Source organism: Rattus rattus, chromosome 6 (assembly GCF_011064425.1).
Source record: "Rattus rattus isolate New Zealand chromosome 6, Rrattus_CSIRO_v1, whole genome shotgun sequence".
Taxonomy (NCBI): Eukaryota; Metazoa; Chordata; class Mammalia; order Rodentia; family Muridae; genus Rattus; species Rattus rattus.
Window position 1 is genome coordinate 17,297,098 of NC_046159.1, and position 21,867 is coordinate 17,318,964.

The 21,867-nt window shown below is 36.4% G+C and overlaps 1 protein-coding gene across 4 annotated transcripts; it reads right to left on the reverse strand.

The window, feature by feature from the left end:
* Positions 1–1,152: 1,152 nt before the first annotated feature.
* LOC116904547 (killer cell lectin-like receptor 4) lies at positions 1,153–20,466 on the reverse strand. Of its 4 annotated transcripts, none has more exons than XM_032907344.1 (6): positions 20,363–20,466; positions 18,348–18,445; positions 17,264–17,485; positions 15,369–15,511; positions 12,966–13,069; positions 1,153–1,302 (listed from the first exon to the last, which is right to left on the reverse strand). In XM_032907344.1, exons 1-6 carry the CDS (start codon positions 20,464–20,466, stop codon positions 1,167–1,169), a joined length of 807 nt encoding a protein of 268 aa, XP_032763235.1. In that variant the 3' UTR covers positions 1,153–1,166. The 4 variants fall into 4 exon arrangements, with proteins under 4 accessions (XP_032763235.1, XP_032763232.1, XP_032763234.1 ...); XM_032907341.1 differs by having other exon boundaries at positions 18,348–18,435; positions 20,356–20,466; XM_032907343.1 differs by having other exon boundaries at positions 18,348–18,438; positions 20,356–20,466.
* Between the last annotated feature and the right edge of the window lie 1,401 nt (positions 20,467–21,867).

The following is a 21,867-nucleotide window of genomic DNA, read 5'->3' on the forward strand; positions in this document are numbered from 1 at the left end:
TCCCTCCTGGGTTTTAGAGACTCTGTTCAGGATTTCTTTGTAATTCTGATAGATCTGTCTTTGTATGTTACTAGATCCTTTTACCCTTGCTTCTTTTAATATTCTTTCTTTGTTCTGAAGATTTTGGGATACGGTTTTTATATGGAAGGAAGATTATATTTTCTGGTCCCATCAAACTGGTATTCTATAGGCATTTGTATATTTACAGACATCTTTTTAGGTTAGTATTTTTTTCTATGATTCATTGAAAATATTTTCCAGGACTCGGAGCTAGGACACTCAACTTCCTTCTATTCATATTATCCTCAAGTTAGTTCTTTCTATGGTATTCCAGATTTCCTGGATGTATTCTGTAAGGAAATGTTTAGAGTTAACTTTTTCTTTGATTGATGTAACAACATTTTTTTTGTAGTTCTACACCACAGATTCTCTCATCCATCTCCTGTACTCTGGGTGTGATGATTGTATCTGTTTTTCCTGTCCTCTAACCTAGATTTTTCAACTCCAGGATTCTCTAAATTTATGTTTTATTTATTACTTCTATTTCTATCTCTCTTTATTGCTTCTGATATACTGAGAGAAAATTTTACTGGTGCGGCAGGCCTCTGATAAGTATCCTTGTGTTGTACGATTCTGAATCTACAGGTCTTTGTGGATGAGAATCTGCAGATCTGCTCAGCAGTGACAGATCTGATAAAAGCAGGCAGACTAATGGGTGGAAAACATAGGTCTCCCTGGTATAGCAGGCTTTCCAGAGCAGCTCAGCTTGCTCCAGAAGTTCTAGCCAGGAGGGAATTGGGTGGATGAAAGAAAGTCTAGCTCTTAATTGTGCTTTCAATTAAGATGAGTTATTCTACACATAAAGAAATATTCAAAATGTTTGTTAGGGTTCTTTTTTTATTTCTGTAGGAGTTTATGCACCCAAATAAGACAAATTCCTCCAGGCTTTGGGGTATGCAGCAGAGGATATGTCTTGTCTCCAGAGGGAAGGAAGATGTCCTCTGCTCTGTCAAGTAAGATTCCAGAGAACATTCCCAAAATCTTCCATATTGTCTCTCTGTTTGCCCTGCAGACTAATATCAAAACAATTTTATAAGAGTTATGAATTACTACAGGAAACAAATGAATAACAGATTTCATTTTTACCTTTAACATTCACTGGATTGTCAGTCAGGGAATTTATCCAGTCTCTTCCCACAAATACAGCTGAATAAATTATCACAGTTAATATTGTCTAGTCTTGTTTTAGATAAGAATACACATCCTCCATCCTTAACATTGTATTTCCTTGTGTTCAAGGCACTGGGAAACAAAAAATGGACAATTGTTTAATTTTGGACATTCTCTGAAATAAATCATGTTTTTACAAGTTCTATTTGTCAAATGAAACAGAATATAACACTATTAATCATAAATTAATCACTAAAATGTCATCTTTTGTGTAAGCTCATTAAAAAGACATGGTAACAACAAAATCCTTATCTCTTTTCACACCTGCAATTTGGGGTCAGCTGGGAAAACTGAGTGACAATATTTCTAAGATACTACTTTATGCTGAACCTGTTCTCTTACTTATATCATGTGAATGAAAGTGCTAAGATAAAAGTAAAATCATATGTGTGACACAGAAAATATTGTCTTATATGCTTGTGTTGTAAGGAGAAAGGGAGAATTTGAAATATAATCACAGATGAAGGTTGATAACTAAAATTTTGCACTTTTCTTTCCTTTTTCCTTCCCCATATCTTGGCTAATGGGGCATCACAGAAACATGATAATCTGCAAGAGAATGTATTACAGCATATGAATTACTTCCTTTTATAAAGAAGTTACATGTTGCAAAACAGATAAATATAAAATCAGAACACAGAGTAAATTAGCATGTAGGATGAAATACAAGGAACATGTGTTCTGTGAGAGCCTAGGCTACATAGCATAAGCATAAGTCAAAAAGTAATTATTTAATAATTAATATCTTCTTGTATAAACCTGAATAAATCAGAGTTCTACTCAGACAAAAATGTACCTCAGCCAGTTTTTTGCCTAATAGAGATATCTGACTAAATAACACACTCAAAATGGAGATCCTCAATATTAGATTCATTGATGCCATGTGGGACTCAATTCTAGTTCCAGGATTTGGGAATTGACACCCTTCCATACAAAAGGAGTTTGAGGCTAGACTGAGTCAATGACACTCTGTCGAGAGAGAGAGAGAGAGAGAGAGAGAGAGAGAGAGAGAGAGAGAGAGAGAGAGAGAGAGAGAATGGAATCCACTCTACATGGGAATGAGACTTCAAAGGAATCAGTTATAGTGAAATATGTTATTGTCTTTGAACTCTGGGTTTAAGATGAGGAGAAATAGAATATTCATACTTAACATATTTAGGTATGAAAAAGGAACAAAGAAGATAAATTAAACCAAGTGTTGTCTGGATCATATACAGAACAGGCAAAAAACCTTAAGAATGATAAGCTTATTATACATCCATAAGAAATTCTAGTAGGTACAGTCAAGAAATCATGTGTGAATGTGGAATAGAGGCAAATGGAAGAAAGAACCCGGAAGAGAGCAGTTCACAAAAGATAATTATTAAATATAAATAAAATATATGTTCATACAATGACATGCACATGAATTGTCATGACAACTTTTATAAATGACAAAAGATAATAAATGTCAAAATTTGGAAAAAGTATGTTCACATGCGAATTGAGAAATATTGTGAAATAACTGTACAATGTAAATGGGCTTTGTAAGTAGGACAGTGAAACACTGATCTAATAAAAAGCTTGAATTAGCCAAAACAACATAATGACAATGGCAACTGTAAAAGAGTCAGAGAAATGTTGAAAAAACAAAAATCTGTACATAGTACCTAACACTCTGTACTAGGCTACACTCATTTATAGTCCAAGAAAGCACATGTCTGTTTGTCTAGGGCCAGCTGTGGGCAAGGTTCAGAAAAGAACTTTAAATCTTAACAAAGTTCCTCTGTTTTAGTTAGATGGTTTCTGTTGCTTGATAAAGCACCATGGTCAAAGCAACTTGGAGAGGACAGAATTTATTTTACTTAAACTTGCACATCAACATCCATAATTGAAGGAAGTCAGGGCAAGAGCCATTCTTGGCAGGAGATGGAAAGCATCATCTGATTTGGATGTTAGGAAGAAGTACAGCTTACTGTCTTGATTCCCAAAACAGGCTCAGTGTACTTTCTTAGCATACCCAACACCTCTATCCCAGGGGTGAAACCCAAAATAGTGTGGGATCTCCCTCATCAGGAACTAATTAAGAAAATGCTCTATAATTTTGCTTACAGCTGTGTTATTGAGACACTTTCTCAATTAAGATTTCCTCCACTCAGATGACTGTCCCTTCTCTCGGTTGACACAAAACTAGTTTGTACTATGGGGCTTGAAAAGGTGTGTGTATTTGTTAAAATCCATTTATCTCATAATGTACAGTGTTACATGTTATACTTGCAGACTCTGATTATAAGATTTGACTTTAAAAAATGTGTCAGGTGAATAAACAAAACAAACAATGGACTGAATCATTTCAGAATTAAAGGACCGTACAGGGAATGCACTGTATTATCCTAACATGATCAACAGTGGCAGAAAACTGAGAATTGTAAATATGAGTTATGGACTAAAACATATTGCTAGATCCATAAGGAAGATTTTGAGCTTTACATTTTAAGGTGATGACAGAAAAAAATTGCTTGACACAACAAAATATTTACTGACAACATAGTATTAACACATTATCATTATTATTAATATTAGGTGCCATGAGACAAAATATCACTCTATTGCACAGAATGACCTCAACCATGTGATGGAGCTATCATATGCAGCTGGCCTTGATGAATATCATCAGGTCTATGGGGTTTCAACTTATCATCAAATAATCAAAGAGAGATAGACAGTGAATCAAGATATGTATAGATTATGGAAGAACATTTAACTTTCTTGAACTAGTCCCACAAATATTAATAAACTCTAAAAATTTTTTAAAACAAATAAATGCATTCTAGACTTTATTCTTCCTTTGCAAAAAAGTAACAAATACTAGTCAACCAAATAGAAACAAGTAATAAGTAAGGAACAAAAATCCACAACTATATCCTAGTTCTTTTTACATATTTTTGTTCTTTATTTGGTAATGTTGTCAAATAAACAGCACACCTACTTCCCACTCCTCCTAGGTATGTACCCATTCTTGTGACTATGCCCCCAAAAGAGAAGAAAGGTGGTGGAAAGGACAAACTCAAATAAACAAACAAAATGCAAACAACGATCTAAAGAAGACCAATATGTGTTGTCCACATAGTCATTAGAGAATTGCCAACCCCTCTGTAGCCAGCCCATTATAGATAAATGAATCCTTCCCCAACTGCAGCCCTGTCAGAAGCCATCCATTGTGGAGAGCTTCACTAAAGAATCCATATCACATTTTTAGGTTCTCTTGGTTGCTCTCTGTCTAGATTATTACTTTGAACAGGTGTTAGTGATTGCCACAGATACCTTCTATGTCCCTCTCTCTGAATTCTGGTATTGCAGTCATCTATACCATGTCAAAAATGGTTCCTTTGCCATTTATCAATAGCAAAAGGTTGATAGGAACTTTCACATGATTTCTGGACATATTACAGACTAAGATCATCCAAACGTTCTCTCAAGTCAACACAATTTATTGATAACCCTGGGCCCTTCAATGGCAATTCAGGCCAAGACATTAATACAACTCCAGATTACTATATGACCAGGAATATCCACATGATATATGGCCTTTCAAATTACTTGAAGCAACAAATCAGGGATACCAGAGTGGCCTCAATAAGCAGCATGGACCATGAATATCTTTCCAGAAGGTCAAATATAGAAATATAGAGGCCATTTAAGGAGGTCCAGTACAGGTATTAAATAATAAAATGCCCTACAGATTTTACAGCTATATCTTATTAAGGCACATTCCCAATTGAGATCCCTTTTTCTCAGGTAACTTCTGTTGAGTTGATATAAAATTAATTTGCAGAATGATGATTGAAAAAATGTACATATTTGTTAAAACTCGAATTTCCCATGACTTACTGTTGTGCTAAAAATTAAAAAGGAACATTTCTATCAGTCCCCATAAGCTGGATCTGCTGGCTCTGGCTGTCTACCCTGCCATGCCCACTCTCAGCTGTCTCCCTTTTAGTCACCCTCTCCATCAAGGTCCAATAGGTGGTACTTACCACACCACACACACACACACACACACACACACACACACACACACACACACACACACACACACATCTCATTCTGTGGGACCATGTATGTTCTCACACTGTGTGAGAAACAGAACCTGGTACACACACTCCAAGTGCCTCTCAGCCATTTCTTTCACACACTGTCCTCTTTAGCCCAGTAAAAAGGAAGTTCCAGATACTTGTAATTTAGCAATTAGATTTTCATGTTAAATTCTCAATCCACAATTCTTGCACACAATTATTTCACTGCCAATTGATAATGATATGAACTGCCTACCTAAACAAATAAAATTGATCTAGTTCACCTAAATCTGAACCAACCTCCTCCATAAACTCCATCTTGATTGCCCTCCTTGCTCCTTTCTCCTGTATTACAAAAACATTGTCCCCACCCCAATCTCTACTGTCCAATCAGGTACCTCCTTGACATCAACCAACAACTTACAGTGGTTACATTTACATGCAAACTCCAAGTTCCAGTCTTGAATTTTTAAATGTAATTTTCAAACAGTGAGCCAAGCTGTTTCAGAATTAAAGGATGTTACATGTGAAAGCACTGCATGATCCTGAATATGAAGAATTATCGACAGTGACATTATCCAGGAAACTCACAGTTATGAATATGGGCTAAACATATTTCTAGGTCTATACTGAATTTTTGAGGTTCTGAGTGAATCTATAAAAGAAATTGCTTCTCTTTTGAAAGTACTGATAGAGAGCTAAGTAATATAATTATCATTATTATTAGGCTTTATTAGAAAAGTAGTCTCACTGTGTAGTGTACAGTGACTTCAAACATACTGTGAAGAATAAGCTCCCACTGAACTCAGGAAAATATAAGATTGTAAGTGTTGAGCTATCACATGCAGCTGGATGCAGTTAATATTACTATTTCTGTGAGATATCAATTTTAATCAAATGTATCCGAGAGAGATAGAGTGAATGAGGACATAGGTAGATTTTGGAGTTTGTATGATTTTATTGAACTAGTCAGGCAAATACTCTTCAATTCTAAACATGTAGTTTACAGAGAATAAATACACTCTAAAAGTATAAATTCTTCTATGTACAAAAAATAACAGATACTAACCAACCAACAAACAAATAGAAACCCACAACTAAATCCCAGTTCTTAATTGTGCTGCCAGAGCACTAGAATATTGAAAGCCTGGTGATGATGAAGTGTGTGCTATTCATCAGGATTATGTATTTGCTTCTGTGTTATTTGGGAAGGACAGAGTAATTCCTCAGGGTTTGGGCAAAAGACATCCATTCTATAAACATAGGTGCTCTGAGTACCACGCAGGAAAAAAAAAAGGCTTTTGCAGTGTTAAGACAGATTTTCAAAGAGCATTTCTTTCCTTCCCAGCTCATTACCTTATTTCCACAGTGGCCTGAGTCCTGTGGTTAAATCATTCAGTCACTAAGTAATCACAAACCATCACAGGAAACCAACAAGGATGACAAAATAGTCTACTTTTATATTTCCTTCACTCATCACCTTGAGTCATGAAGTGTATATATTCTGTTTTTACAAACACAGGAGTAGAATTTACCACAGTCAACATTGTTTATATCTGTGAAACCAAAAAATGTACTGCCTCCATTTTACATAGTGATATTGTTACTGTGAAATCACTATAAAATATATAGGGGGCAGTTATTTAAATTTGAAGGTTATATATATTTATGTGAAGGTATTTAAAACAATGTTTTTTTTTAAAAAACATACTGATTATGCACTTAATTATAAGTGTATAAGTAAAGAAATTTACTTTTCTCTAAACGCATAAAAAAGGTGATACAGTTAGCTCAGACTGAAAAGGACATGATCGTATGTACTCACAAATAAGTGGATATTAGCCAAAAATGTATAGAATACCCAGGATACAATCCAAAGAATTCAAGAAGGTTAACAAGCCTAAAGGCCCAAATGAGGATACCTCAATCGCACATGCGATGAAAAAGAAAATAATCACTATGGGGAAGGGTGCTGGGTTGGAAGGGCCAGGAAGGGGAAAGGGGTAACATGATCAGGTACTGTGTGTGTAGGGGAATGGACTGAAGCCTTGAGGGCCAGCAGGAAGAATGGAAATAGGCTACCTTCGGAGATAGATGTTGGGGGAGGAGACCCTCTAGAATATACCAGAGACTTGGGAGGTGAGAGACATTCAGGACTAGATGAAATGCCCTACAGTGGGGAGAGGGAACTTGTACAGCCCACCTCCAGCAGAAAGACAGGGCATCAAGTGAGGGATGGGGTTGCTATTCCACAGTCAAAATTTCTGGCCATGTACTGTCTGAAAGAACTACTGGAAAAAAAGGAGAAGACCTTGAGAAAAAGAAGGTTCAATAACAGTGCAAAATTGAGATCCACCTCAGGGCGAGTCCCCAATGCCTGACAGTATTAGTGCCTGCTTACAAACAGAGGCCTATAATGACTGCCCATGGAAAGGCCCAACAAGCATCTGAAAGAGACAGATGTTTATATTTGCATCCAATCAATGGACAGAAGTTGATGACCCCTGTGGTTTAATTATGGAAAAGCTGAAAGAAGCTGAGAAGGAGGGCAACTCCATAGGAAGACTAGCAGTCTTAACTAACTTGGACTCCAGGAATCTCTTATACACTGAGCCACAAACCAGGCAGAATACAACTGTTGATATGAGGCCCCCAATACATATACAGCAGAGAACTGCCAAGTCTGGACTCAGTCAGAGAAGATGCACCTAACCCTTGAAAGACTTGGAACTCCAGGGAGTAGGGAGGTTTGGTGGGGTATGTGATGGGGGGAACATCCTCTTGGAGACTAGGGTGGGGAGATGGTGTCAGGGTAGACAGGGATGGAAGATAAATTCTGGACTGTAAAAAAATAATGAAAGAATAAAAAAGAAAATGATGGTCTTTTGAACAAAACTGAGATCCTAATATACTCTGCACTGTTAACTTTTCATTAGCCAGTTAACATAGATTTCCATATTTCTAAGGGATAATTTTATATTAAAGTTGATTTCCTCTGATACTCTTTGCAAAAGCAACAGATGAATAGAAGAAATATGTTACATGGCAAACAGGACAAAGTCTTATACACCTCTTATACACCAAAGAGTTTTGGAATAGAGTCACAGAAGAGGTTTCGTGACCACTATTATGGATTTTGTCCTCTTTCCTCTCTCTCTCTCTCTCTCTCTCTCTCTCTCTCTCTCTCTCTCTCTCTCTCTCTCTCTCAGAACTCATGGGACTTGGATGAAACATGGTGATTGACCATCCTCTCTGCATGCAATACAACTGCAACCTCTGCATTATGGTGTATTAAGTGCTATGACTGTGTTCTTCAGAAAACATACTTTAAAATGTTGACTAAAATATGTAATACTGGGAAAGCTGAAGAAGGCCTGTGACATCAGCACTGGGAGGGTGAATTAGGAGGATCATAACCAGGTTAGACTAGGCTATAAAGTCAGGTCCTAATTAAATTTTAACTAATAATTAGTACCTCAATCAATGCACTCTGAACAATCAGTAAGCAGACTCCTAAACAGGCTTAGCCTTCAGCACAGCTGACATTTCAAATGATCAGCAAAGCCTGACATGACTGTCATTTAAATACTAAATACTGTATCCGTGAAGACCAGGAGTTCAAGGCATATTTGGTCAAGACGGTGAGTTTGAACCAGGCTAGCCTAATGAGAATGTTATGTCAAAGAATACCATACAGAGAATAATATCCAAAAAGCAAAGGGATAAAACTTTAAATAATGATCACCTTTCTTTAACCCTGGATGTAAACCAGGAAGAAACAGTATTTAGATTTACTTTAGGAACACAGTGTGAAGATAAATGAAGCCAAGGTGGCATGAATAACAGGGAGCAGAGGTAAGATACAGTAGTAATAAGTATATGTGTTAGTTAGCCAGGCATAAGATTCCATTTGGGTACAATCAATAAAGAATATGTATTGAACATGACAAAAGAAGAAAAGTCACCAACAGATACTAACTAAACACAGATAGACATAAAGTACATATGCTGTATCATAAACTCTTATGGTTACTTTCATAGTAACCTAGACCTGTGCAGAAACACAAGTTAGGAGCACGTTTCTCACTGAGTTGATTAGAAGATGACATTTTAAAAGATGAGCCAGTTTCTGTACCTTCTCACTGGAGAAAATGTTTGTGGTGGCCACAGGAAAGCTCTGACAACTGGACTCCCTTACTCAAATCTCAGGTCTGGCCCTAGTAACAACACCATCATCAGGCAATAGTTCTGTAGCATAGACAAGGTCCACAAAGTTCTCTTAACTTGGATACAGGCATCTTCTCTTCTTCTGGCACCTCATTCCAATGGTTACCACTTGCTCCTCTCTGACTGTGAATGCTTCTACAGGCTGTAAACAAATTTATTAACTCTGTGGTCAGTCTCAGAGGCCAATACAAGTAATCCAGGTGCTTGGGAGAAAGAGCTATGACTATTAAGGCTAGTTTGTTTGAAATGATGATGTATGTAGAAAAACATTAGTAACAGTACTAATAATCTCTGTGATTAGAACTTATTAATAAATCTTAGAAGACTGTATGTCCTCTGTCTAATTCAGTGACAGCCTGCTTAACTGTGTCCTTCAAGAAAGAGAGGAAGAATTTTTCTGGATGGTTTGGAACCTAGCTGTTCACACTGAAAGCACCACATTTACAATATAATTGAACCAGAAACTGAAAGGCCATGTTTCAAGTCACTGAAAGAAATATTCCTGATAAAGTTACCACTGTGAGTAAGATGTCTCAGATGCTTTCTGTAGCAGCTGAAGAACAACCTCAGTGAATGCCACAAAGAAAATGGCATCGTGAACAAAAGACAACAGGAATAATTAATTAAACACACAAAAGTACAGACAATAGGATTACCAACTAGCACAGGTAATATAAGTATGTTGGGCATCATTTGAATTATAAGGTAGACATGTCTAACTATAGTCCCAATGCCAGAGAAATGGAGGCATGACAATCAGGAGTCGAAGGTCAGCCTGGGTTTGATGAATCTCTAACTCAAAATAAAATGAAATAATAAAAAGTAAATTTATTTTTAAACTATATAAAACGCGACTTAAACTACAATTACCTAGAAAAGTTATTAAAGGAAAAACAGAATTATGAGGTGATTTCTTAAAATTCATATTTCTAAAATAATAAACAATCAACAAAAATGCTAAAATATGGTAGGAAGGCAGAAGGGCTATTCTGAGGATTCAAGGACAAGGGATGATGAAACAAAAGACAGGAGAGAAAAAAAAGATGGATCAACCAAAACCAAGGATGTATAGAAGGCCACATGAAACCCAGGAGTTAGTAAGTTTATAGTTGACCAAAACAAATACTCTCCAGGTTTTCTTGATGGTTTGGAGTTTTTGTTGTGTTTGGTTTGCTTTTGTATGTGGTGTGTTTCAGTGTTTATTTGGGGACAATTTTTTTCTTATTGGGTTTTTGTTTGCTTGCTTGCTTGATTTTATGTTACATTTTGGGTTTTTGTTGTTGTTTTGGAGAAATAAGTAGCATGAAGATGACTGGGTGGGAATTTCAGAAGGAATAAGGAGTATTTAGTGGAGACAGAACCTGATCAAAATGTATTCTATGAAATCATCTAATTGAAAAATAAAAATTTAACAAGGATCTAAAAGAGTCAAATGCAGATACTTATACCCAACCAATAGACAGAAGACGGAAGCCCCTGTAATTGAATTAGGGAAAACTAGAAGAAGCTGAGGAAGGTTATCCCATAGAAAGACCAGAAGTCTCATCTAACTTGGACCCCTGAGTTCTCTGACATTGAGCCACCAACTAGGCAACATACATCAGCTTTCATGAGGTCCCTTCCACACATACAGCAGAAGACTGCCTGGTGTGACCTCAGTGAGATAAGATACACTTAACCCTGGAGAGTTAGGAGGCCCTAGGCAGGGCAGAGGACTGGTGGGGGGGTGGTGGTGGAGGTGGGGGCATCCTACTGGAGACTGAGCAAGAGGTTTGGAATGAAGACCAGAAGGTGAACCAAGAGGGGGCTAAAGATTGGACTGTAAAAAAAAAACATTTAAAGAATAAAAAATAAATTAATTGATTGAAATTTAATGTTAAAGAAGAGTTACAATTTAGAAGATATGTATTTTTATAAGAAAACCAAAGTGCAAGGCATAGGATTACTCCAGAGGAATTACTGGTCAGGGAGACAAAAGCTGTCTCCCACATAGCACAAGATATTGCTACTGTCCTTAGTAATCCATTATAAGTATAAAGTAAGGCCCTATTGCTGAGGATATTCCACACTTTCCCATCAAGACAGAGACATTAACATCAAACAAATATGGAAATATCTTTTTCTGTGCTGGCTTTCTAAGTGTTAGCAGGTGCTTTGCAGGTTACAGGGGAGAAAATTTATGAATAATCCTGTCCTGCACTGGACACTCTATCCTGCAATGCTGACTGATACAAAGCACACAGATATGCCTAGCATTACAATTGTAATAGAGATACCTTCTTAGTGGAACTGTGGCCTTAACCCCAGGAAAAACATGCTTGATATGGAAATCAAAATCCAGAATTGGGGAGGTCTCTAGCCCTAGGTGAGAACTTGCTACTATCATTCTGCTAATTGTTCAGGAATTAAATAGTATTCTTATCATTTATAGTAATGACCTAAACCTGAGTTTCTCTCAACCTCCATCAGAGAAGCTTCTTTTACAGTGGGTAGAAGTCAGTGCAGAGAGGCAGAAATTGGTCAAATGCTTAGGAGAAGCATTTTGTGCTCAGCCATAAAGGAGACACCTACATCAACTTCTTCCCCTCCATATCACCACCTAGACTTGGGGAACAGCATGGAAGAGGAGAGAACAAGAATGTAAGAATCAGAGATGGGAAAGAGCTCTCTAATATGCAGGCTGTGGACAAGAGGTATGGCAAATACTGGCAAAACTTTTTAGTATTTCTTTTTTTTTTCTTTTTTTCGGAGCTGGGGACCGAACCCAGGGCCTTGCGGTTGCTAGGCAAGCGCTCTACCACTGAGCCAAATCCCCAACCCTCTGGCAAAACTTTTTATATCTTAGGAAATCACTTTTTTTGGGTGACAGATGCTTTTGTGTGGAGTGGGGATGACATGATCATAATTTATTTTATATAATGAGATAAACGAAATTTATCAAGAAAATGAATATTATTAATAAAGATAATCAGTGAAGAATTTTCTACTAGATTATAAATAAATATAAAACTTAGAGTCTACACAACACATTGATAGAAAGTAGGCATACATATGTATGTATTCATAAACATGTTCTTATATTTTTAAGTAACCAATAATTATGTAAGCTAATGATAACAAAAAATGTCACAAGAATGTCTCAGAGACTCATTGTATCTGTCATGATTATTCAGTCACTTCACACTCTCTCAAGATTTTTGACTTTCTAGTGCCCTTCACAACTTAAAACAAACAGACCTGAGGTGTATGCAGTATTAAGTCACTTTTGGTCAGTTTCTCAAACATACATCTTCCCTCTGAAAGAAGTGCACAGACACGGCCTTATGTAACTTCTCCTTACGCGTGCAGTGCATAGAAAATGAGGAAAGTCATGTAAAATGAGAGAAAAGGCTTTGCACACAATTCTCCCAATCCCTACACCAGTGTTACAGTCTGAAGGGTTCAGAAACTCACAGTTTAGATGGGTTGTTGTCAATCCATGTCCAATCACTCTTTTTATTATCATAAGACAATCCAATCCAGTAACTGTCTGGAGTAACCAGGAGATGAAGGAACATCTGTAAAGGAAATAACACACCGTATGATGAAATTTCTTTCTGTTGAATGAGAGAACATGCAGCAAAAGTACCCAGCATTCCTGTGTCATTCTCTGCTTTCATGTCCCACCTCTCAATCTCTCCATGTAAACTTTCTAAAGAAATTCCAACTAGTATCACATTTAAATCAAAACTATGTCAGTTCAATGAGTTATTGACAATAAAAACTTCAGGTGTCCTGAGATATTGGGTTCATGACACAATTTGTGACAGTGCTTGTTAGACCGAGGCTTACTATGTACAAAGCCAGTCCTTGAATTAACAATCTTCTTGCTTAAGACCCATAAAAGCAAACAGATCATTAAACAGTTTCTGATGCTCTATGAAATTGTTCAAATGTGCACTTCATACTGGAATACTTCATAAGCATATAGGAAGTGCTTCTATGGGAAGTACTGCCCTATTTTCAAAGAAAATTTATAAAGACAAAAATTGCTCTATGAAATTCTGTGCATGAAGCTCCATACTCCAGAGCAGGAACTTTCCCTAGGTAAAATCCAGAAGTGACAGAACTGAGAAGTAGATGGGGAGATATTTGCTAGTATTTGGTGTATCTTACATGAGATACCTGAGTGGTATGTCTAATAGAGTAATTATATTTTAAAATATGAGTGGGTTTAAATTTAATAATATTGGTGGTGGTGGTGGTGGTGGTGGTGGTGTGTGTGTGTGTGTGTGTGTGTGTGTGTGTGTGTGTGTGACTTGTGTGCTTACATGCTTTTTGCTTGTAAGGATTTACTTATGTTTTGTGTTTACCTGGATGTAGTTACCTAGTTACCCCTTTAGGTTGGATTTTTCCTTCAAGTATTTTGTGTAAGTCTGGAATTATGAATAGATATTGCTTGAAATTGGATTTGTTTTGTGATATCTTCTTTTCTCCATCTAAAGTGATTGCAAGTTTTACTGGGTATAGTAGTCTATGTTGTCATCTCTGGTTTGTCAGAGGTAACAAGATTTCTGCTCAGGCCCTTTTAGCTTTTGAGTCGCTGCTACGAATTTGGGTGTAATTTCGATAGTTCTCCCTTCATATGTTACCTGCCATTTTTTTCTTGCTGCTTTGTATATTTTTTCTATGCTCTGTAGATTTTGTCTTTTGATTATTATGTGGTGGGAGGATTTCCTTTTCTGGCCCAATCCAATTAGTTTTCTAAAAGCTTTTTCTAAATGTTTATAGTCTCATCTTTCTTTAACTTGCTAAAGTTTTTTTTCTATCATTGTGCTGAAAATAATTTTGGGCTTAGAGCTGGGACTTGTCAAATTCTTCTATTCCTATTATTCTTAGGTTAGGCCTTTTTATGGTCTATCAGATATCCTGGGTGATTTGCGTCAGAATTTGTTTTAATTTAGCATTTTGTTTAACTGATGTATCAATTTCTTCTTTTTTACCTTCAAAGCTTCAGCTAAACAGAAAATTCCCAACATAGGATTCTCAAATGGCTGAGAAGCACATAAATAAATTTCAAAGACCTTAGCCATCCAAGAAATGAAAATCAGAAGAAATCTGAGATGCCATCTTATAACAATCAGAATTAATAGGATAAAAAACTAAATTGATGGCACATGATAGAAAGGAGGTGGAGAAAGGGGAAGACTCCTCCAATTCTAATAGGAGTGCAAACTTTTACAAGCAATTTGGAAATCAATTAGGTGGTCTCTGATAAAACTGGTAATAGTTCTACCTCAAGACCCAGCTTATCCTTAACCTATGCCCAACATAAACAGGAAATGCCAGAATTTTTTAATTTGTTTTTTTTTAATTGTCATTTCTAAAGATAGATTTTTTTTCACAGAACATACGAATACTACATAGTAATGATTAAGGAGATTTTCCACGAAAAACGCAATGGGACTAACTGTTCAAACCATTTAATTCTACATTTCTCATATTATCTCATTAGGCATCAAGGCCCAGCGTTCAACCATTTTCCCTGTTGTCATCTGATTACTCATTTCAGGCAGCCACACTCCTAATTCCAAAGAGCAAACTCTAGGCAGAAGGGATTTAATAAACAACGGGCTGCCACAGGATATGTTTTACCAAAGGATCAAACTTCATCTGGGAAATATATTGTTTCTGAGGTATTCTCTTGTAGATTCCTGAGAAAGGGAGGAGACAGAAAGACAGAAGTGTCTCTATAAAAACAAGTCTCCCTTTAGAAGTACTATGGTCTACAGTTCTGTTCACATTACAGGAAAACCATATACAAATAGTAAAAACACAGAACAAAACAAAACAAAAAACCTGGATTCAGTATCTCACCAGTTCATCCTCATCATCTATCGTCAGAAGGGGCAAACTGTAATTCTGACAGGTCTGGGTACATCCACTCCATGTTTTTCTGTCCATGATGAAATAATAACATTTTATACCATAACAGAACCAGTGCATTTCAACACCTCTACCTACAACAGAGAAGGTAAATGGTTAAACTTATTATTCTCTGGTATTCTGTTATCAGAACATTGCATTTATTCAACCTGTGTAAAAAAAAGGTAAACTTTCACATGGCTCAAAAATTGAGATTGTATGATGACCAGAGACCCCTGCACATCCAGGATCTATTGTTAATAACATAGAGCTATAGAAACATTTCTTGTGTCAATCATAGATGAATCACTAGAGAAAATGTAGCAAAAATACACAAAAGAATAATATTTATTCTTTAAAGTGAAATGAATCAGCCTGGCATGATGACTTATGCCTGTAATCAGAGCACTCCAAAGAGAGAAACAAGAGGAGCACTGCCAGTTTGATGCCAGCCTAGACTAAGTGTTGACATCCATACCAGCCTTGGCTATTCAGTAAGTTCCAAGTCATCTTAGGCTACAGAATGGCATCTTGTTTCAAATCAAACACAAAAACAGCATGCTGACCTATGTGATGAGCATCATTGACTTTAAGGATGGTGTGCAAAGTGAAACACTTCAGGCCTAAGACAACATTGTATGAATGCTTTCAGATTAGATTTCTAAAACAGCCCAGTTCTCTGATGCAGACACTTGTGAGATACTAGGGGCAGAAGGGAAGGCAATGAGCACTTTCTGCTCAAAGGGGGTTAAACTGATGACTGAAATCTAGTTCTTCAGTAAAGCATTGTGCCCAAACTAGTCTCCACACATTGATCTGAGTGAAATGCTATTATATTAAGAAAATTAAGAGACATATGAAGGAGGTTTTGCTACTGATGCTGTTCTCATTGTTATGTCGAGGCCTTCATTGGTGTGCCCATAAGCCCAAATGTTTCAAGATGAATGCATTATGATGTGTGCAGTTTGTATAGTAGGATCACCCAACATGAATTTTTTGACTAGTGAGGTGCTGGGAATGTCTATGCTCTGTTAAAGTTTATCTCCCATCTTCATTTTTCTGTGACAAGATATCATTGTGCAGGTCAGACTGGCCTAGAATTTACTGGACTGTCTACATTGTCCTTACAATTATAATCCTCCTTTCTCAATCTCAAAACTATAGGGACTAATACATCAGTTTGCTACCATTTACAGATAATGAAGTTATATTAAAATATTGACCCAAAACCTATTTCATAGGTCTGAAATATTTCAATTACATATTTTGGATCATTTTTCCCCTGACCCATATTTTATACTGTAGCAGATTTAAAAAAAATCAGTCCTCGCATAATGAGAATCATCACAACCTACTATTGGTCAACTCTCTCAAAACAATTCAGATGGAAAACACAAACACACACACACACACACACACACACATACACACACACACACACACGGTTATTTTTATAACTACATTCATGTAAATGCTCTAAGTACATTTTTAGCATAAATATTTTATATTATGCTCTTATTAAAAAGTTTCATGTTCTGTCAGGAATGAAGTCAGAGACTCAGATTTTCCCATAGACTAAAACAATCAAAATTCTCAGATGTACTAATGTCTAATTCCATCCCCTAGTATCAGTAGGAGTGCTAAACAGACACTCCCCTCTAGAAACTATAATATTCTCCTAATCCAAACAGGGTTTTCTGGGTTTCCAGGCCCTAATAAGGAACCCCAAAGCAATTAACCCAGAGACCACCACCATTTTAAGTTGCTTGTTGTACTTCAAATCTTCCAAATAAGAAATAATAGAGTAATGCAGTTCTGCACACTTGTGGTCCTTCCATGCTCAGTACCTGAGTGCTGCAAAGAATCTAAAACAGTCTTGGTTTTGTTGTACCATCTGTTCTGTTCTCTGTTGAGGAAGTCCAGAAAATGATTAACAGCACTATACTCTGTAGACATATCTCTCAGCATTTCTTCCTTTAAGTTGATGTCATTTTGCATGGTGCTGTAGTTATGGTGGAGGTTGGATAGAGTTTCCTGAAGTTCATGTTTTTCTTGACTGTACTGAAAAACTAAAATTAGTAACATATAAAACATCAAAAATGGTCATAAGGGTTACATATTAAAATTTAAGATTAGAAGAAAAGATTCATGTTGACAGCTAACACATATCATTAATTTTATTGGTACTTTTCCATCTGTAAATTGGCACTTCAATTAACTCACTATAGAAATATATACATCAAGTTTTCCTTGGGGACAGTTAATTTTAAAATAAATACGGCTGTATAAAATTGTTGTGGAAGTAATGTCCAATTACTTCATTTTTACAGCACAAATTTACAAATAAATACCTTAACACACCATAAAATTTTGACATAAAAATGGTTAGGAAATGATGAAATTCTTATGGGAGCTTATGGAAAGCTACATATCCACATGTATAATAATATTAAAACACATACTGAAAGTGATTTCCTTTTAATTGTGAAGGAATCCCATAAAGTTTAACTTTTAATATAGCTGTGCAGATGAAGTCTCTTTACTTAACCATAATCTCAATATACATTGAAGAAAAAGGAAAAGAAGATCATTGTTATTCTTTACAGAGCTGTTTCTCGAAAAATGTTTATGTAAGATTCACAGTCACCTGAGATCCAAGTAGTAAGATCCAAGTAGTAAGATCACCAAATAGTAAGAAGGAACATGGCCAAAATTGAGACAGAAAGGGGAGTTTGCAACAGCCCCAGAGCTCATAACTTAGGTATATAAGGGGACTGCAGCATGTCAGGATAAAAAAAATTAATGTACAGAGATTCTGGCTCATCCCCTGATTATGGGCAGAAAAATGGAAAGTGTTTAACTGCATAGCAGTTCATGACTAAAACTATGTTTTATGCAGAAGATCAAAGACGATGTATCTCAAATACTCACTGTTTGTCACCATCACTGCAACCAATACTAGCCGAAAGGAACACAGGATTCCAAGAGCTGTCACAGTGATCTGCCAGCAGATTGAACAATCATAAAAAAGCAAAATACACAAGAAAATCCCCATGAAAAGAATACATCTCAGTACAAATTACAGTCTGTGTATCATGGAAACCCAGAAAATTTTTTACAAAAGTCTATGATATGAACTGACTGAAAATGTGCTCTCAAAACTGTACATTTCTATCTAAAATGTACCTGCTCTAGGAATACTACAAGCATAAAGCCTCATAAAATTTTGAAGAAGGCCATGGCATTGTATTGTGAATCCACCCGACTAAGCCTAGAAGGAGGTAGATGACAGGCATGTCCCTTCACACAGTCCCATAGGAACTGTAGTACATTCTACAGAAGACACTGGAGGCACAATTATAATCCATGTACAAGATACCAAGTTGGAGCATGCAGTCAACCAGCCAGAGAGCATAAATGAAGATGAAGAGGAAGGAAAGAGGGATGAATGTTCTTGAGAACTGATAGAGAACCTGAGTTGCTCTGGATTTGATCTGTATACAATCCCATCCTTGAAAGGTCATATAAGTCAACAATCTCTATTGCCCTGTAAGTTCAAAATTCCTCAGTATAATACTAAACATTTTGGTGTAGCTAAGGTGATTGAAATCTGAAACTCATGCCTCTGAATACCACTATATCAGAAAAAAAGATAAGAAAAGAAAAAGAAAAAAATCTCGGCTTGGAGCACCTCAAGTGCAGTGTGTACAGAGTAACTACAAAGAGAATAAAAAGTAAGATTTCCTTGGCTTCATTAATAAACAAAATTATTCTTTGGTATTTTTAGGAAATAACATTGGAGTTTACTCATTCCCACACACACTAATCCTCTCATCTGCTCTACCTTCATCTGTACCTTTATTCTCAGTAGGACACTAATTCTTTTGATGGACATCTGTTGTTGCCTAGTTGCATTGGAAGTTTGGGTATTTATGGCAATTAAAACACATTTTTCAAGAGTGAAATATTTCACTCCTAACAAATGAAAACAAAAGCTTCATTTCCTTAGCAGTTCATTTCTCTAGAACACTTCATATTATTTAGGCACTAACTTTTCTGTTAGTTTTAAAGGTTTAGCCTGCTATACTTACCTGCTGAGTGGCTTTTCCAGAGCATGAAAAATACAGAGGTGGATGCTCACAACTATTGAACTGAGAACAAGATCCCCATTGGAGTAGTTAGAAAAAGGATTAAAGGAACTGAAGAGGTTTGCAACCCCATAAGAACAAAAATACCAACCAACCAGTGTTCCCAGGAACTAAACCACCATTCAAAATCTACACATGCACAGACCCATGGCTCCAGCTGCATATGTGACTGAGGATGGCTTTGTTGGATGCCAAGGCGAGGAGAAGCCCTTGGTCCTGACAAGGCTGGACCAACCCCACAGTGTAGGGGAATGTCAGGGCAGGGAGGTGGGAAGGGGTGGTTTGATGGGTGAAGGAACACCTCATGGAAGAAGGGGGATGGGGCAAGAAAAGGGGTTTATGGTCAGGATACCAGGAAAGGAGATGACATATGAAATGTAAATAAATGAAAAAATCCAATAAACAAATATTAAAAAAATAATAAATTTTCACTAAACTAAATAATAAAAAACCTCACTTCTTCAATACCAAGAATTTCTTTTACAAAGTTCCAGTGTTCAAATAATTCCATCTGATTTATTCCCTTACCAAAAATATCTAAGCAGTAGAAATAGGGTTATATTTTTCTTTCTGTTTTTTTTTCTTAAACTTGTTTGCCTTATTTTTTAAACTTAGCTTTCAGCAATTTTTGTACATGATTACCCTCCAACTAATACTCTCTGCTTCCCACTCACCCGTGTGCATAACCAAGCCCAGATGTAATAGAACATTATTCTTTCGATTAAAGCAAGTTGAATACTTTTAAATTCCTAAAAGTTTAAAATACATTTTTAAATGGTAAAATCACTTACCTCTGTTTCCAGCTTTTCTAGCCTCTGAGTCTCCTCAGTCCTCTCCTGGTTCTGCAGCACTGAAGAATTATGAAATCTCGCAGTTGAGAAAGTGACCCTCTGCTCATTCATCTTGGCAGTATTTGGAGTATCTTCTGTCTTAAAATATGTTCTTGAGTGATTTTTAAAAACAGAAAAAGGTAAATGTTTGCCTTTAGGAAAGTACCTGGATCTGAAGGTACATAGGGTTGGGAAAGGGTGGGGCCTGACTAATTCACTTAGTGATCCAAACACCCTGATATGGACTAACCTTGAATTCAATTACAGGTGAGAAACTTTGCAGATTTGTGTTAAAGTTGCTTACTTTTCTAATGCTAACATCAAGTTCTAGGAAATATGGAACGAACTAAAAAATTAATACTAAATTATTATAATATTGACCTGACCTATTTGTTCAAGATTTCTGCACCCAAAAATGTTAGGTAAAATCGGTACCACTGAAAATCATTGAAAGACTTTTAAACAATCTATGCAAATAGCAAAGAGTCAAAGTTTAAGTAATAAATAAAAATGTTGCTTTAAAATTATTATTACACATTTTGATAAACACAATGAAATGTTTTTTCTCTCTTTATTTATACAGTATGCTCAGACCTTCACAGACATTACTACAGGTGATCCAAGACACAAAAATATCACTTGAGTTTATGTGTTGAAGACCCAAACACCTAAGATGGCCAACGTCTCCATGGAAGCCACAGTCTATAGATCCCACTCATGCTGGTACCTGGTAAATGGATTTAACTAGAAAAGATCCTACTGACTACGATAATTCAAGCAGACAAACAACAATGAATATTCTCTCTCATCTGAGACTCCTGGCTCAAAGTCTTCAAAATGAGTTGTAATATTTAATAATTGCCAAGAACCAGGAAAATAGAAAGGGCACATTGCCAGGTCGGGTGTGGGAACAGCAGAGAGAGGCCTGGAGGATGCAATATGAAGTTTTAATCTTAAATCATTTGATGTACACAGTCATGTCACATATAACATACTCATACATGATGTTGCAAGAGTGGGCTAAATGAAAATACATTTTGTTAGACTTTAGCATATGCCCATAAAGGAAACAATCTGATGATAGATATCAATGCATTAGTAAACAGTAAGCCTTTGTAACTGGCCTTACCCTCACATTAATAACTGAGATGAGAGCCAGCAGAAAATAAAGACAAGCTGCACATGCATACTCTCCTAGTTTTTTAATTTATGAAATTTTCTGGAGTAATTCATCTTTTTCCTTATTTCTTGACAAAAACAGAATCTGTCAATTACAGAATTACTTTTTCACAATTGTTATTTATTATTATTGTTCTTGGGATGGGGGCCTCAAGCCAAGGTGCATGTGCCCAGAAGACAATTTTACAAAGCTGGTTCTGACACTCCAACTTCCTTTGAGTTAGTTCCAGATATCAAGCTCACATATTCTGTCAGGCTTCTGTAGAAAGTACACTTACACACATTTTACCTAGA

What these genes read in the sequence shown, in the direction of transcription:
- LOC116904547 (XM_032907344.1), bottom strand. Translation starts at nt 20,466, where the DNA reads ATGAATGAGCAGAGGGTCACTTTCTCAACTGCGAGATTTCATAATTCT. An exon ending in CAGAGGCTAGAAAAGCTGGA is followed by an intron (nt 18,446 to 20,362) that starts AACAGAGGTAAG and finishes GTGTATTTTGCT; the next exon opens with TTTTTATGATTGTTCAATCT. An exon ending in TAGATGATGAGGATGAACTG is followed by an intron (nt 13,070 to 15,368) that starts GTGAGATACTGA and finishes TTTCCTTTACAG; the next exon opens with ATGTTCCTTCATCTCCTGGT.